General features: G+C 40.2%; 1 protein-coding gene across 2 annotated transcripts in view; it reads right to left on the reverse strand.

Annotated features, from left to right (window-relative positions):
- Nucleotides 1-17,975, reverse strand: part of SGPP2 (sphingosine-1-phosphate phosphatase 2) — a 118,325-nt gene that overhangs the window by 24,150 nt on the left and 76,200 nt on the right. For both annotated transcript variants that reach the window (XM_060151995.1, XM_060151996.1), the window contains exon 4: nucleotides 17,095-17,184. In XM_060151995.1, the coding sequence (XP_060007978.1) occupies nucleotides 17,095-17,184 (90 nt within the window). The remainder of the gene's footprint in view (nucleotides 1-17,094; nucleotides 17,185-17,975) is intronic.

Genomic DNA, 17,975 nt, shown 5'->3' on the forward strand with positions numbered 1-17,975 from the left:
AGGAACAACAGAAAGGATAAATATGTGGATGAACTTAAATATATATTAAGTATACAACAATAAAAATAAGTCCTTGAGGGCTTTAACTATTTGTAGAATTAAATTTTATTTAATAACCCACTCTTCCCAGGAAGTGATAAAGTTACTAATTTGCATTTGACGCTCGTAAATCAAGGATACATGTTGTAATTCTTGGGGACCACGAAAGAATTGTAAAGACTTTATAACAAGTTAATAGAGGAGGGGAAAAGGGAGAGTCAAAATACCTGCTTAATACAAAAGAAGGCAAAAAAGAGATAAGAACAGGTGGGGAAAGTTAACAAAGCAATATAGCAGATTTAAATCCAAATATATCAGATTATATTAAGTGACAACAGACTATATACACCAATTAAAAGGCAAAGCTGTCAATCTAAATTAAAAAACAAAACCCAACTACATACTGCCCATGAGAATCACAATGCAAATATTAGGATACAGAAAAGGCAAAAAGTAAAAGGATGGAAAATGCTCTGCAAATGCTCACCCAAACAAAGCTGCTATTGTGATATTAACATTAGACAAAGTAGGCTTTGAGGCAAGAAACACTGCTAGTGACAAAAAGGACATTCCATACTGGTAAAAGGGCTAACCTATCAAAGAGACAACCATTTAAAAATTGCATGTATCAAATAATATAGCTTCAAAATCTTTCAAAATATGTGAAGGAAAAATTGACAGACTAAAAGAAGAAAGACAAATTCACAACCACAGTGAGTGATTTTTATATACCTCTCTCAGCAATGCAAAGAACAAGCAGGAAAAAAAAAATCAATGAGGATACAGGACTTCAAAAAGTACAATTTAAAAAATGACCTGTCATACAAAACACCATATGCAGCAATTACACAAAATGCAACCATATGTGGGGAAATAAAGTAAATCTCAACAAATTTCAAGAAATGGAAATCATATAGCATACCGTTTCTGATTAAAGGGAAATTAGGCTAGAAATAAAATTTAAAACAATAATTAGAAAATTCCCAAATATTTAAAATTTAAGTAATATACTTCTAAGTGACCCTTAGGGGAAATTAGGGAATATTTTCAAATAAATGACAATGAAACATAATTTGTTAATACTTGTACGATGCAACTAAGCATATTTTTAAAGGTAGAGCCTTAAATGATATATTGGAAAAGAAGGAGGACTAAAAATCAGTGATTAAGAATCTACTTCAAATATACTAGAAAGATAACAGCAAAGTAATGCTGAAAGGATGAAAATAATAAAGAACAAAAATTAATACATGTACAATGGAGAAAATTAACAAAACCAAAAGTTGGTTCTTTAAAAAGACTAAAATTGATAAGCCCCTATAAAATGGATCAACAAAGAATATAGAATCAAGAATGAAAAAACAGAAATTACAGATCCTACAAAGATAATAAAGAGACTTATAAACACCATTATGGCAATTAATTTGACAACTGAGATAAAAGGGACAAATTCCTAGAAAAACATAACATATAGAGAAAACAGAAAATTTGAATAGTTATATATATATATGAAATATATCAATATAATTTAAAGCCTTTTCTCAAAAATAACTCTTCCAGATCCAATTGGGCTACTGATGAATTCTTCCAAAGATTAAAAAGAAAAAAAAAAAAAAAGTATACAAATTCTTCTAAAAATAGAAAAAGAGAAAGAGTTCCCAAATCAGTTTATAAGGTCAGCCTAACCTTAATACTAAAACCCACAAGAAAAAAATATCACACACCAATCTCACTCATGAATATAGTTATAAAAGTCCATAAAAATCACGTTAGGAGAAAGTGAATTCAGTGATATAAAAAAAGGTAATATATAATGACCAAGTTGAGTTTATACCAGAAATGCAAAGTTAGTATAATAATCAAAAATCAATCAGAAGAAATCATAACATTAATAAAATAAAGAAGAAAAATCATAAGATCATCTCAAGAGATGCAAAAAGTCATTTAATAAAATTCAGTACCATTTAGGATAAAAAAAAACCCCAAAACTCATAGCAAATCAGGAATAAAAGTAAACTTTCTAATGCTGATAAATGGTGCCGACAAAAAAAATCTACAGTTAACAGCATCCTAAGGATGAAATATAAAACACCTTCTCCCTGAGTTTAGAAACAAGGATGACCACATCATTTCTATTCAATATCATAATGGAGATCAAAGCCCATGGGATATAAGGCAAACTAAAGAAATAAATATTGGGGAAGCAGTAAATTTGGCATTGTTCACCAATTGCATAATTGTGTTAAGTAGAAAATCCAAAAGAATATACAAGCAATTAATGGAATTAATAACTGAATTTACTAAACACACTGGATATGTCAATGTATAAAAATCAATTGTATTTATATATATGGGCTAATTAGAAATAGAATAATTAGAAAATGAAACAAATGCAATTTTCAGCAACAAGCCTACCAACACCTAGGAATAAATCTAATATATTATACGCAATACCTCTACACAGTAAACTAAAACATTACTGAGATAAACTAAAGATCTAAGTAGAGGAATGTACTATGCCAATGAACTGAAAACCGCAATATTGCAAAAGATGCCAATTCTCCCAAGTTCATCTAGAGAGTCAATATAATCCCAATAAAAAGTCTAGCATTGGGGCTTCCCTCGTGGCACAGTGGTTAAGAATCCACCTGCCAATGCAGGGGACACGGGTTCGAGCCCTGGTCCGTGGAGAAGATCTCACATGCCGCGGAGCAACTAAGCCTGCGTGCTACAGCTACTGAGCCTGCGCTCTAGAGCCCTTGAGCCACAACTACTGAAGCCCGCACTCTGCAACAAGAGAAGCCACCGTAATGAGAAACCTGCGCACTGCAAGGAAGAGTAGCCCCTGCTTGTCTCAACTAGAGAAAACCCGCGCACAGCAATGAAGACCCAATGCAGCCAAAAATAAATTAAAATAAAATAAATTAATTTTAAAAAAGTCTAGCATTGGAGAAAATGACAAGTTGATTCCAAAATTTGTATGGAAATCCAAAGGGCCAAGAATAACAAAAAAACTTTTGAAGAGCAAAGTTGGAGGACTTTTACTAGCTGACATCAAGACTTATTACAAGAGGGAATGTAAATTGATACAGCCACTATGGAGAACAGTATGGAGGTTCCTTAAAAAACTAAAAATAGAACTACTATATGATCCAGCAATCCCACTGCTGGGCATATACCCTGAGAAAACCTTAATTCTAAACAAGACATGTACCACAATGTTCATTGCAGCACTATTTACAGTAGTCAGGACATGGAAGCAACCTAAGTGTCCATCGACAGATGAATGGATAAAGAAGATGTGGCATATATATACAATGGAATATTACTCGGACATAAAAGAAACAAAATTGAACCATTTGTACTGAGGTGGATGGACCTAGAGTCTGTCATACAGAGTGAAGTCAGAAAGAGAAAAACAAATATCGTATGCTAACACATATATGGAATCTAAAAAAAAGGTTCTGATGAACCTAGGGGCAGGACAAGAATAAAGACGCAGACGTAGAGAATGGACTTGAAGACACGGGGAGAGGGAAGGGTAAACTGGGACGAGGTGAGAGAGTAGCATTGACATATACACACTACCAAATGTAAAATAGATACCTAGTGGGAAGCAGCTGCATAACACAGGGAGATCAGCTCGGTGCTTTGTGACCACCTAGAGGGGTGGGAGGGAGACACAAGAGGGAAGGGATATGGGGATATATGCATATCTATAGCTAATTCACTTTGCTATACAGCAGAAATAACACAGCACTGTAAATCAATTATACTCCAATAAAGATGTTTAAAAAAAAAGACTTATTACAAACCTACAATAAATAAGAGAGTGGTATTGGCATGAAGATAGACCAGTAAACTAATGGAAAATGGAGAGTGTATGTACATATTAATATATATAAAGAGTGTATAGCCACTTGATTTATGACAAAGTTGACATTTCAGTTGGTGGAAAAAAGACAATCTAAATTTTCAATAAATAATGCTGAGTATATTGGGTATTCCTATAGAATAAAAGTGGATCAATTCCAAGTAGATTGTAGATCTAAATAAGACAAGCAAAATAATAAAACTTTTCAAACTAAGAGAATATCTTCACAACCTTCTGGTAGGCAAAAATACCTTAAACAGGACACAAAAAGTTATAAACACAGGTAAAGATTGATAACTGGAGTATGTTAAAATTAAGAACTTCTTTTCACTTAAAGATACCACCAATAGAATAAAAAGGCAAGGCAGAAAATGGGGAAAGAAATTCTCAATACATACATCTGACCAGTGACGCACCAATAAATCAGTAGAGAGAAGACAATCCAATAAAAAATGGTCAAAGATAAACAGGCACCTCACCAAAGAGGTGATCAGTAAACATGAAAGGGGCTGAATGCCGTTATTCATCAGAGAAATCAAAATAAAAGCACACAGAGATACTGCTACACACCCACTAGAATGGCGAAAATGACTAACGTTAGCAAGGGCTGGCAAGGATGTGGAGAACTGGAAATCTCACATACTACTGGTGGGAGCATAAACTGGTACAATTCTTCAGAAAACACAACTGGACATCTGAAAACTGAACATACCTTATGATCCAGCAATTTCACTTCTACATTCATATTCAACACTAAAACATACATATGTGCTCTAAAAGGCACATTAAAGAAGGTTTTGCATCATTCATAATAGCCTCAAACTGGAAACACAAATATCCATCAGTAATAAAAGAGCCAAGTAAAATGGGACATAGTTCTATGATTTAATACTATACAAGAATAAAAATTAATGAACTAAAGCGACATACAGTATGGGTGACTATGACAAATGAAATAGTAAAAGAAGTCCAGGGCTGAAGAAAATACACGGTGTAATTCCATTTATGCGAAGTTCAACTAAGGTATGGTGTCAGAGACCTGGGGAGTGGGTACTTTGGGGGAGATGCAGAGTAAAGGGCACGAGGACTTCAGAGGTACTGGTAACGCTATATTTACAGTAACCTGGGTGGTGATTCCTTGGGCGTGCTTACTGATCTCTCCTTATCCTCTAGGTACGACTTACACACCTATACCCAAGAACTAGGTAGCAGGTTTTCTATTTATGCAATTCTCAAGTCCATTAGGAAATGAAGAACTTCCTCTCCATCTCTGGCTACATCAGCAACACATTTATAAAATGAAATGTGTGAAGCATTGAAGCAGCATGTCTTCAGATACTCTTCTCCTACGAACTGGTGCCTCAAAGAGCCTCAAAGCTTCATGCTGCAGACCACTGTTCCAGGGTCCCTTTCTACATGTCAAGACACCTGCCACATTCAACTCTGGGAGTTCTAGAAGCTCCAAAATGGAGCGTCCGTGCCTGAGCAGTATTTACTTTTGCATGCCCCTTTCTATTAAATTTTTCACAAGTTTATTCTTATAGGCAAAACAAAATAATGCTGAAAAAGAATATTAGACATGTGATCTTGCCTGGTCTCCTATAGTGAATGCAATATTCAGACTAATGGCTGAATCTTGTCAAATCTGACTCAATAAAGTACAAAGAAATAAAAAAGACTGATTTATGGACAGATAACAGATGATATCCATTACAATCCACTCGACATTTACTGGGAACTTACTGTCAGGGACTCTGTTGGGAACTCTGGGGCAAACAAAGGTGAAGAAAATAAGATTCTTAGCCTCAAGGCACTCACAATCTAATGGGAAGACAGACATGAATATAACCAATCATACGCTTATATTATAGCCTGCTCTTACTGATATGAAAGTGATATTTCTACATTAAAATGTTAGGTGAGCTAAGGGACTTTGAATGAAAATCTCTCAAGTGTCCTTTTATCTACTGGAATAGAAATATTTGTATTTAATGTTAAAAGAAACAAATGTCAGGAGATTCACATTCTTGTTTTTTCTGTTGGTAAAATGTCATAGTTTTCCCTAGGATGCCCACTTCTAGGAAATTATCCTAAGCAGAGTTTCCCACAGTATGCTTAGAGGAAAACAGATGACAATGGGAAAAGGGATCCCACAGCACGATGGGAATTTTCAACTAGCACCCTGTGTCCATTCCTGCCTCCCCCGAACTTGAGATGTGGGAAAGATTAAAAAACTACATTCCCTCGGCTCCTTTGGAAATCAGGTTCCACCATTTAGATGCATCCTTGCAGAATTTGGAAAGTGGAAAAGAGGTGGAGGCTACCTTCCTCCTGCTGTTCCTGGGATCCTGCAACATCACAGGAAGGTGAGTTGCAGCAGTAGGTTGGGGAATCCAGCTCCTAGTTTTGGGATCCTGCAACATCACAGGAAGCTGAGTTGCAGCAATAGGTTGGGGAATCCAGCTCCTAGTTTTCTAGAGGCAACAAAGTCGGGTCACAGAGGCTCCAGCCTAACATCTGCTCATTTGGTTGGTGAGTGCCCAGAGGGGAAGACGGTGAGCACTGTGGTGACAAGTCGCCAGCAGCACTTCGACTTCTGGGTGACATTTCCTGTATTAAATTCCACTTTGCTTAACATACCTAGAGTTGATTCTATTTTCTGCTGTAATGTAGAATCTTGGGCTTTTGTTGTTTTTAAATAAAATTCTGTCGTGTAATTAGCATTTATCAAGCATCCATCAATAGTTGCTAGGGAGGAGTCCAGAAACATACAAAGCAGGAAAAAGAAAACAATTTGAAATTCAGAAATCTCCAAGGGAATAATAAAGAGTTGGGCAGAGACCTACAGTGCATTTTAAAGGAAGCACTCAGAATTTCCTTAACTGGATTCAATGGAGTAGAACCTTGGGTGAGCAACATTACACTGGTTTCTTTGATTTCAAATGTTTAAGAACCTTTATATACGACTGTGTATTAGGTTGAGGAGGGGCAGAACACTTATCACAAACTGCTTAAGGAATCCTTTTATTTTCACCAGGGAATCTCATGGGACAACTGTTTTCAGGAGTACTGTACAAAATGCACCAGAGAGAAATACCCCGCTTTCCTCACTCAGTGATATATTGTAGCAGATTTTTGTTACAGTTTTTTCCCTTAAAATTGGAGTCTTTTTAGCCTTTATTTTTCTACCAGTTGTATTTCTCTCCCTCTCTCTCCCCAGACCCCTCTGCCTTTTCTTACATTTAAGAGTATAATTTAATTTTTAAATTTACATACACTAAAATTCATTTTTTTTCATTTACAGTTCTATGAGTTTCGACAAATGTAGAGACTTAGGGAACAACCACAGCCATCAGGATATGGAACAATGGTATCATCACCCCCCAAAACTCTTTCGCTGGTCCTTTCCAGGCAAGCCCTGCACCACCGTAGCTCCAGGCAACCACTGATATTTTCTCCATCACCATAATTCTGCCTTTTCCTGACATAATATAAATTAATCACATAATATGTAGCCTTTTGATTCTGGCTTCTTTCACTTAGCATAATTCAAAAGAGAACCATCATATATATATGAATATATATAAAATATATATATAATAAAGAAGGAAAGCCTGCCTTTTCCAACTACACTGACGGACCTTACAGGCATTAATGCTAAGTGAAATAAGTCAGACAGAGAAAGACAAATACTATATGACCTCACTGATAAGTGAAATCTAAAAAAGCCAAACTCATAGAAACAGTACAATGGTGGTTGCCTGAGGCTGGGAGGTGGGGAAAATGGGGAGATATTGATCAAAGGGTACGAACTTCTAGCTATAAGATGAATAAGTTCTGGGGAATCTAATGAACAGCATCATGTCTATAATTAACACACTGTATTATACAATTGAAAGTTGTAAGAGAGTAGATCTTAAATGTTATCACCACCACAAAAAAAAAAAAGGTAATTATGTGAGGGGCTAGGGGTGTTAATTAACTTTTTTGGTTACCATTCTGCAATATATATGTATACCTAATTATCATATTATATACCTTAAACTTACATGTTATATATCATCTCAATAAACTTATAAGAAAAAACAAGACAGGACCACCCAACATATTACATGAAACAGTAGTTTGTTCCTCGTTATTGTGGAGTATATATAATCCATCGTGTGGATGTACCAAGGTCTGTTAATCAGTTCACCGGTTGAAGGGCATTTGTACTGTTTCCAATTTTTACAGGTTATAAACAAAACTGCTCTATCAATAAATATTTAATTACATAATGTTCAACAGCTGAATATTGTTCCATATCCTGATATACAATTAATTTAATCTGGCAGTTCCTTATTGTTGCACATTTAGTCGTCTTCCATGTTTTCCTGTTTTAAATAACACTCTAACCTCATTCAAATGTATGTATTTGTTCAATTGCTCTTCAGGAGAAATTCTCAAGCAATTCCTAGGTCAAACGGTAGGTATCATACATTTTACTGCTTTTGATACGTATTACATGAAAAAGTCCCTTAGGAGAATATCCCAGCACTCAATCCCTTATCAACATCGATTGCCGTCTTTTAATTTTTTACCAATCTCACAGGCAAAAATTTTAAAATGACATCTCATTTTTATTTGTACTTGTTTTATGACTTTTTTTATATCCCTGTAAATACAGGTGGCATTGGCACCTCATATTCATTGGACATTTTTATTTTTTCTTTCGGGAACTGCCTGTTCCTGTCTGTTTGTAGGCTGGGCTTCTGCTATATTAATCCTTTGCCTGTCACTTAATATATTTTTTTTTATATACAGAAGCTTTTAAAAAATGGATGTAATCAGCTCTTCTAAACTTTTCTTTTGTGAATTATCACATTTAATATCATGCCTAGAAAGGTCCTTCTCAATTTTATGTTTACATAAATATTCACTTATATTTTCTGTCTAATTTTTCCAAACGTTTGTTTGGAAAAACAGCACGAAGAATATAGGAGGCTTCCTGGCTGAGGCAGACAAAACGTCACTTCGCCCCTAGCACGTTGGGTTTGCTTCTGCCTTCATGGCTTTGAACTACTGATATAAAATATGCAGGATTCCTCTCTAAGGGGTTCATCTGCCTTCTGAAGAAGGTGAATAGTTTATGAAACTAGATTGAATTTTCTTCCTATGATTGGATTTGGTTCAGAAATAAAGCTTTATTCTCTGGTTTCAGTGGTTAGTTGAATCACAGCAAAGCATTTCATATCCCTTTCTCTTTGTTCCACTAGTGGGACAAACTAGGAATAACCTAGAGAGCTGCAATGAAAATAACGTGTCAGTGCGTGCCAATATTTTCAGGAATGTCACAGCAACAGTGAGCATTTATGGCAGAAATTCGTGTACATATTTCCCCAAGGGGCCAAAGAATCTCTTTTTAAAATAATCATGTAAATAAATGGGAAGGTATGATTCAATTTACAAAAGTTGATTTCACAAACAAATTTTGAAGACAGTGCTTTTTCCATTAAGAGAGGCATAGAATTACAAGACGGGAAGAAGCCAGATTCCCAGCTGACCCACCAGTCTGGACCACTCTGGTTTCTGGTGTGAGAAGTAAATTTAATTTTCTTAAAAAAAAAAAAAAAAAGGCACACGATTATAAGCTTACAGAAAAACTTCACCCTTCAATAAGACTGTAACACACTACATGATCCAAAAAGCAATAACCTAGGAAAAGAAAGAAAAATGGAGACTGGCTTCTACAGAAGGTTTAATCTGATCCCTTACTCTTATTTTATTAGTAAATGGGACTCATGTAGAACACAAATACAACCCACGGTAGTGCTGCATCTCAAATCTGTACTCTGGATCTGAATGTGCTTGTTTTTCATGAGCAGCTGGGAAAAGTGAATGCATTCTCAATACATTCTAGACCTTAAGCATTTACCCAAGCTCCCTCTTCAGCAATCTGGGCTATACAGGTACTTTGGTGTCATTCTCACTGAGGTAAACTACCTGCTTCCCCATCACCACCTCACCTGCCCAGCTCAGCCTCAAGGGACCATCTCTGTAGCTGCAGACCTAGTCCATTTGGCTTGCCTGCCCAGACACTGGCTCCCCTCCCCCATCAGACTGACTGTTGGTTGTCACACTCCGGCAGGTCTGACAACACATCCTACTGGAGCAGCTTCTGAGGCTCCAGGCCACAGAATGTTAGAAGCCAACAATTGCAGGAGGAAGGATATAAGTAGCTTCTGGTCTGAGGCAAACTGGCCCAGGACCAGACTGTGCCTGCTTTCAGCCCTTTAGGGCTTGGCCCACTGCCCCTAGGGACCTCCGAACTCTGCGCGATTCTGGTGCTTTGACCAACTTCTGTCTCTGCGTATCTTCTGTGGGCTGCACTCAAGGCTCAGTCCAGCTCCCCCTCCTAGATTTAGGGCATTTCCAGGAGTCTATGCACCTCACACAGAATAGGTGGAAAAAGTTACCCCAACTGTGGCTTTTTAGACGGCACTGGGAAAGGAGATAAAAAATTAATTTGCCTATGTTTGTTGTTAGGAATACAAACCATGAGCAGTTCTTGCTGGAAATTGTGCAAAGTCCTAATTTTGGTTCAATTAATATAGAAGCATAAAGTGCCTTCAGTTTCCCTTTGTATCGTCCTAACAAATGGCTGTCTGGCTGTCTGAACTCCTCGTGTGGTGGTTTGACTAACGGCAATTTATTGTCTTAAACACACACACACACACACACACACACACAACAACAACAACTTTAAAAACAAGAGGGGATGAGTGTTTCACCATGAGCACTTATTACTTTTGAAACCAGAAATAATCCTCTATTTTAATGAAAGGGTAAAAATACTTCTCTCCAAGGTAAAGAGAAAAGAATGTGCATAATATTGTGGTGACTGATGCCTAGAAACACAACCAAATTCCCTTTTTATCTCAGTAACTAACTCACCCAACAGAGTATAACAAAGTAGAGCTTTGTAGGGTGTAATTTTTATTACAATTCGCTTTCTCTCTCTATTAAGTAAGGCAGTTTGAAGTAAGACTTTTTTTTAAAAAAAAAAAAGTAGTTTCAAAGAACTTGAAAAAACACACCCAAAATGCTCTAGTCCAAAGCCAGAACATAGTTTTGTATGGTCTGCAGATAATTTAATATTTGAGAAACCTTTTCAACATTCTCCAACTCCAACCAAAACTAAAGCAATATTTAGGGGGAAAAAAAATGAGTAAGCAAATAAAACCTAATATCTATATAATTATTCACAGATCAAGCAATTTAGGGACAATAAAATAGAACAGCATTTCAGCTAACTCAAGTTTAAAATAATGGAACTATTCACTAACCTAACAACAACAACAAACATTCTGGCTAATTTTACTGTTAATATATTAGGGATGATTGCTTTATCAGTTAAAAGACTTAAAATCAATTCTGTATGAGTTGATTTATTTTCGGTTTCACAAACATAGTATGATCAGCCTTCTTGATTTTCTGTAGTCCTCCTTTCCCCACAAACATAATGTCCAGTTTTTGAGTCTTTCAAAGAGTAGGAAAATGCAATGATGTCAATGTACAAAGTATGTCACTGGTGCTTTGCCTGCCGTCTTCTGGCAACAGATGCATTTTATTTTGGAGAAGGGGCCCTCTCACACGCCAGTACTAACCCTAGCCGTCACTGCCAATCACAGCCCCTGTTCACATAGGCTGGCTTCTGGCCCAGCTTGTCCAATCACAATCCCCTGCATCCCCTTGGACAGTGTTTGGTACAGCAAGAGACTCATAATCCAGGCTAGGCCAATGAAAGTCTCCACTAGAATCTTTTCAGGAGTAACACAGAAAGAATTTAAGCCTTGGGTCTAGCATCAGAGAGAGGGCAGCACAAGAGGATAGATCCACCATGTAGAGAGATACAGAAATGACCTAGGGGGCTTCCCTGGCGGCACAGTGGTTAAGGATCTGCCTGCCAATGCAAGGGACACGGGTTCGAGCCCTGGCCTGAGAAGATCCCACATGCCGCGGAGCAACTAAGCCCGTGCACCACAACTATTGAGCCTGAGCTGTAGAGCCCGCAAGCCACGACTACTGAGCCCACGTGCCACAACTACTGAAGCCTGCACACCTACAACCCGTGCTCCGCAACAAGAGAAGCCATGACAATGAGAAGCCCGCGCACCACAACAAAGACCCAGCACAGCCATAAAGAAAAGAAAAGAAAAGAACCTAGGGAAAGAGTGGGGGAGATTTGCAATAAAGATCTAGACCCAGAGGCCCACACTCCCAGTGGCCACCTGCACCTCTGTCCTTCCTACAGTGTGGTTATAAAAACCAGTGTAGGGCTTCCCTGGTGGCGCAGTGGTTGAGAGTCCGCCTGCCGATGCAGGGGACACGGGTTCGTGCCCCGGTCCGGGAAGATCCCACATGCCGCGGAGCGGCTGGGCCCGTGAGCCATGGCCGCTGAGCCTGCGCGTCCGGAGCCTGTGCTCCACAACGGGAGAGGCCACAGCAGTGAGAGGCCCGCGTACCGCAAAAAAAAAAAAAAAAAAAACAGTGTATTTCCTCTCCAGCTTCAACAAGTTTGCGCTGGTTTCTGTTATTTGCATTCAAGGCATCCTGACTCACGCACAAGGTAACCACTTGAGTTTGGGCATTCTCAATCATGGTGAACTTACTTACTGGGTTGTTTTTCCAGTTTCTGTTCTTTGGGCACTGCCTTTGCAGCCCACAGGGGTGGCCTCTGGGGCCCTGTCTCTGCTCTGCAACCCTGCCTCCCTGCCAGGCTCCCATGCCCGAGGGTAACGCCCAGTCCAATCAAAGTTTCATCTCTGAGAGTGAAGGTCTGGATGTGAGAGAGAAGTTGTTAGGATCTGCGTTCTGTGCACCGTGGCACTCTGCAGGGAGAGGAAGACACGTATGAAGCTTAGTTGTTCGGCCCCATCTGTGTTGGATTCCACGGGCTACCCCATCTTTCCAAGACATCCTACCCTCTCCCCTGCCCCTTCAGCTGGCTGTAATTGGTATACTTTTCAAACCAAGGGAACATGAAATTATACACCAAAAAGCTATTTCTGTAAATCATTGGTTAGGATGCTTTTTACTATGGGAAATGTACAATTTCAATAAAAATCAGCTTGGGCAATAAGGAACAGCCAGCCTGCAGGTAGTGTGGCCCAGGTATGGTACAAGAATGTCATCAGGGCCCCTGTGTTTTATTTCCATGTTTTGCCATAAACAGTGCTGACTTCTCTCAAAGGTCGATTCCCCCAAAGGCCCCAGTTGGGGCCACCTGTGTTGTTCTTCACATTCAGCAGGAGATGGAGAAACGTTTCCATGCATGGAAGAGCATCATCAGATTTGGAAATACTATCCTGGCAGTGGTGTCAGAACAGCTTTAAGACATCTTTAAGAGTCAGAACTAATGTGACTTGGTGACTACCTGACTGATGGGTGTGGGAAAAGAAGAGCTAGGACAGCGCCCAAGTTTCTCCCTTGGGCGTCCCGGTAGATAGAAGCAATGCCAGAGCTGGTTTGGCCGGATGGTGACACCACATGCAGGTTCAATGCTTCCCCATGCTTCACTCAGACCTGCCCAGGAGTCAGCCAGAGCCTGTCCAGAAGCCTGATCTCACAGCAAACCACTCACCTTTGACAAGAGAGATTTCTTACCAGGCGAGATAAGCAAATGACAGCTCTCTGTGAACTGTCCTTCCTGCTTATGCACGGAGAACCATTTGTATGAAGCTGGTAGCCACCTGAATGGCTCGCGTGCTGTGAGCTTCCTAGCTGGGTGCAATTAGAGCCGTTCATGCTGTGGACACAGTGGCTGCCTATACAGCACCTGCCCCCACTTTCCTTACACCTTCCAACTCTTCTTCTGTCCAGGCTTGTGCCCTGGCCCAGCTCTAAGGGACAGTCTAATAGATGGCTCTCAACCCTGGCTGCACACCGAAATCAACTGAGGAACTTTGAAAAAACACCAATGCCTAGGACTGTATCTTTTATTGTGGTGAAAACCCCACATAGCATAAACTTTACCATCTTAACCGTTTTAACGTGTACAGTTCAGTGGTATTAGGTACATTTACATTGTTGGGCAACATCACCACTGTCCACCTCCAGAACTTTTTCATCTTCCCAAACTGAAACGCTGTACCCATTAAATGATAACTCCTAAATAAATAAATAAATAAATAAATGATAACTCCTCATTCCCCCTCCCCTCAGGTTCTGGGAACCACCTTCTATTTTCTGTCTTTACGAATATAAGCAAAATCATAGAGTATTTGCCTCTGGTGATTGGTTTATTCCACTCAGCGTGATGTCTTCAAGTTTCTTCCATGCTGTAGTGTGTGTCAGAATTTCCTTCCTTTTCAAGGTTGAGTAATATTCCATTGCACGTATCTATCACATGTTATTTATCCACTCATCCATCCATGGACACTTGGGTTGCTTCTACATTTTGGCTACTGTGAATAACGCTGCTGCTATGATCATAGACGTCCAAACATCCCCAAATATTTTCTTTAACGTTTTCCATGGGGTTTGAATGTGCAGCCAAGGTTGAGGACCACCAGTGTGTGGCAGTTCCTAGAGAATGTGAAGAGTCCAGAGGAGAGGCACGCCACCTTAGCTGGCCTGATCCAGCTGTTCCATGCTAATCATAATACTTATCACAGCCAGCAATCAGTAAGCTCATACACCTGTCTCCATCAATAGATTCGGACACCTGGGAGGGGGAGGTAGGTTTTGTTCACCTCAGTATCTTCTAGATCTCACTCCAAGCCTGTGACCCTGCAGAAGCTTATTAAGTTGCTGCTAAATAAAGACAACCAATCCATAATTCAACTCCATCTTTCTATTAAAACTAACCATTCCCCTTTGCTACTAGAAATTAGGTACCATTCTACCCTGGGCCATGTCTGTGGCTGTGGAGCCTGACTCAGACCTGGGCCTGAGTCAGGGTTTCAGATCTTTTTTTTTTTAAATTTTTTGGCCATACTGTGCAGCATGTGGGATCTTAGTTCCCCGACCAGGGATCGAACCCACACCCCCGCTGCTTTAGAAGCGTGGAGTCTTAACCACTAGACCATCAGGGAAGTCCAGGGTTTCAGGTCTTTATGAGACAAAATTATACGTGTGAAGGAGTCCTGCACGGCAATGGTGGAGCAGGATGGGGGTGGGAGGAATAGTTGCTACTGCCCCTTGTTCCAGTTTTTTCTGGAACGGATGCTCCAAAATGAGTGGTGGGACCCATTCCTTAGATCTCAAAGAGAGGTCTAAACGATCTTCCCCACAAATTTGTGCTTCCCCACCCCCAACCCACTTTTAAAACTAAAGACAGACACGTAGCTGGATTTTTATTGAGGTGGGTTTTCTGTGCCCTCTATTCATGTCTGCAGCTCCACATTCTCATGTTTACTTTGGTTTTAATTTTAACCTGAGTTCCTAAGATCGCTTTTTATTAAAACCAATGGAAATTAAAAAGTAGCCCCAGATAAAAGAAATACTCAAACACCCGAGAGGGTTCTGCTTCATTCCATATTTAAGTCTGTGGACGTATTTGGAGAGAACTTCTTTATAATGAGGAGCAGTGGTGTAGCAAATTGAGAATGCTCTTCTCCCCTTTCCCCTTAAGTCTTAGAAGCCATGAGACACACTGTGCAATGGGACGGGAACAGCAGGGACGTGTCTTGGTAGGTAGATAATAAGGCTGACCCCTAATTGCTCCCGTCGTATTTTCAAAATCTGGGCCCCCTTGCACTGGGCAGCACTCCAGGATCAGGGTAGGGCAAAACCAGCAAGGTCACACAAATGCAGGACTTTATTTCAGACTGGGATATTTTGCAGAAAGTTTCTGCCTTGATTTTGATTTTTTAAGTAGCGCATGAAAATCATTTCTTTTGATTCTGGAGTTGTTTGGCACCCCTTCAATTTCCTGCCTCACTTGCCTCACCCTGGGTCCAGCCCTGACTCCACTCACGTCCCCGCTTTCCTTGGAGTTATAATTTGTTTTCTTCTTGAGAGGAAAGCATGACGTTGCTCTCTGCATCTCATGCAGCCACAAACATCTTTCTCCGGGTTTACTTCCTCCCTGTTCTCTTCTTCTGCCCATTTTGACAAACTCTCTCCCTAAATCCGTTCACCTCTGCGGCTTCTGCCGTTCCACACACCGCCCACCCCCCCCCCCCCCCGCCACCTTTCCCAGGATGACCAACATCAGGTACCAGGAAGAGATACAAGGGGGCCGGTGAAGGCCGGCCTTTCCCTCTGAGGTCATCTTTTTTTTTTTTTTTTTTTTTTTGCGGTACGCGGGCCTCTCACTGCTGTGGCCTCTCCCGTTGTGGAGCACAGGCTCCGGACGCGCAGGCTCAGCGGCCATGGCTCACGGGCCCAGCCGCCCCGCGGCATGTGGGATCTTCCCGGACCGGGGCACGAACCCGCGTCCCCTGCATCGGCAGGCGGACTCTCAACCACTGTGCCACAAGGGAAGCCCCCCTGAGGTCTTCTGCTAACATAATTTTTCAGCTTCACGTGCAGAGTAACACAATAAGCAAGGGCCTAGTCCTTTTTAAAGAAACCTTTCTTGCAGCAATTATGATGATAAATAGTGCCCTTGGTAAACCATGGCCAGCATTATGCTCTGCAACTCCAAGGTAGCTGGCTGGAACACTAGGAAATAGAACTGAGTAATTTTAACTGTGCTAACTATGGAAGCCCTGAAAAAAATGCCTAATACGGTAAAAACATGGACAGCTCTTTAAACGCAAAGCCAGTATGGAAGGAAGCGAGCTCATGATTTGGGCTCTTTTGACCTGGTGGGACTCCTACCCTGCAAGGGCAGCTGAGACCCCCAAATTTCACACCCACATCTTCGAGGACCAAGTGGAGGACTTCATCCATCACTCACATCCCTGACCCTGGGTGTTTTTCTGCACCTCTTATTGCATCATCAGTAAACCGGCATGTAAACAAACTACCTGAATCTTTGTTACCATTCTAGCTTGCAAGTCATGAGGGTCTAGCCCAGTTCAGCCTCCTTCACATCATCTTAATGATTCATTACTATTATTATACGTGTGCCAGAAGATAATAATTCCGTAATTCATGGGCAATATAATTACATATGCAAATAACTTAATAAACACATACCAACCACACTCCTGTTCAGATAATCACCCCAAGACCTGCCCACAACGGCTTACCAGGACCGTGTGCATCCCAGTGTAAAGTCGGCTGAGACTCACCAACGTGGAAAACGCCACAGCCGTCATCAGTCCCCAAACAAAGGGATACTGCAGGGGGAGAAGAGAAAACAAGGACATTCGGTCAGGTCCAGACACATACAATTTGATGCTGTGGAAAGGAACAGGATTTCTGATCCCGTAACTCCTAGTCTCAATCTCATATTCCCTAGACCAGCAGTCTGATGATCTCAAATCACTTGAAAAATGGGAAAACTAAGGAAAGAGAAGGGGACGATGTCTAGGAATATAGTTCTGGAAGTAAGTTTCACAACATATTGACATGCAAATAAGACACAGCAGAAAACTTGACCTTAGCTATGGTGCTACAAGTTTTAATGGAGTAAATAATTTTTTATTTCTATTTTTAGATTAAAACTTATGAAGTATACAGTATTTCCAAGAGGCAAGGTAGATAGACAGTGCTGTCATTTGGAAGTCCAACTAGCTACTTCCCCATCATGTGCTGTGATGGTAAAGCTTGGCAACAACCAGCTTCTTGAGGAAGCCTGGGAACAACAGCCCCATGTTAAGACTGGGCATATTTCTGTACAGATGTCAAGGCAAGAGTCCAGACTTCACTGAATCTTGACATTTGCTCGTGAGTAATGAAAACAGCTGGAGGAATCTGGCTAATGACAAGTCATATAAAGAACACACAAATATCCTGCTTATGAGCTAGACACAGAGCTATAATCCAGTTGCTTCAACTACTGATGTCTGTGGTCTTCCGTGGTAATAAGGATAAAGACGATAGAGAACTGTCTATATTATGTGAAGTGCTTTATGGTCACTATCTCATGTATCTTCACACAACCGTATGAAATAGGTTCTATTACTAG

The sequence above is a fragment of the Lagenorhynchus albirostris genome, chromosome 6 (genome assembly GCF_949774975.1).
Source record: "Lagenorhynchus albirostris chromosome 6, mLagAlb1.1, whole genome shotgun sequence".
NCBI lineage: Eukaryota > Metazoa > Chordata > Mammalia > Artiodactyla > Delphinidae > Lagenorhynchus > Lagenorhynchus albirostris.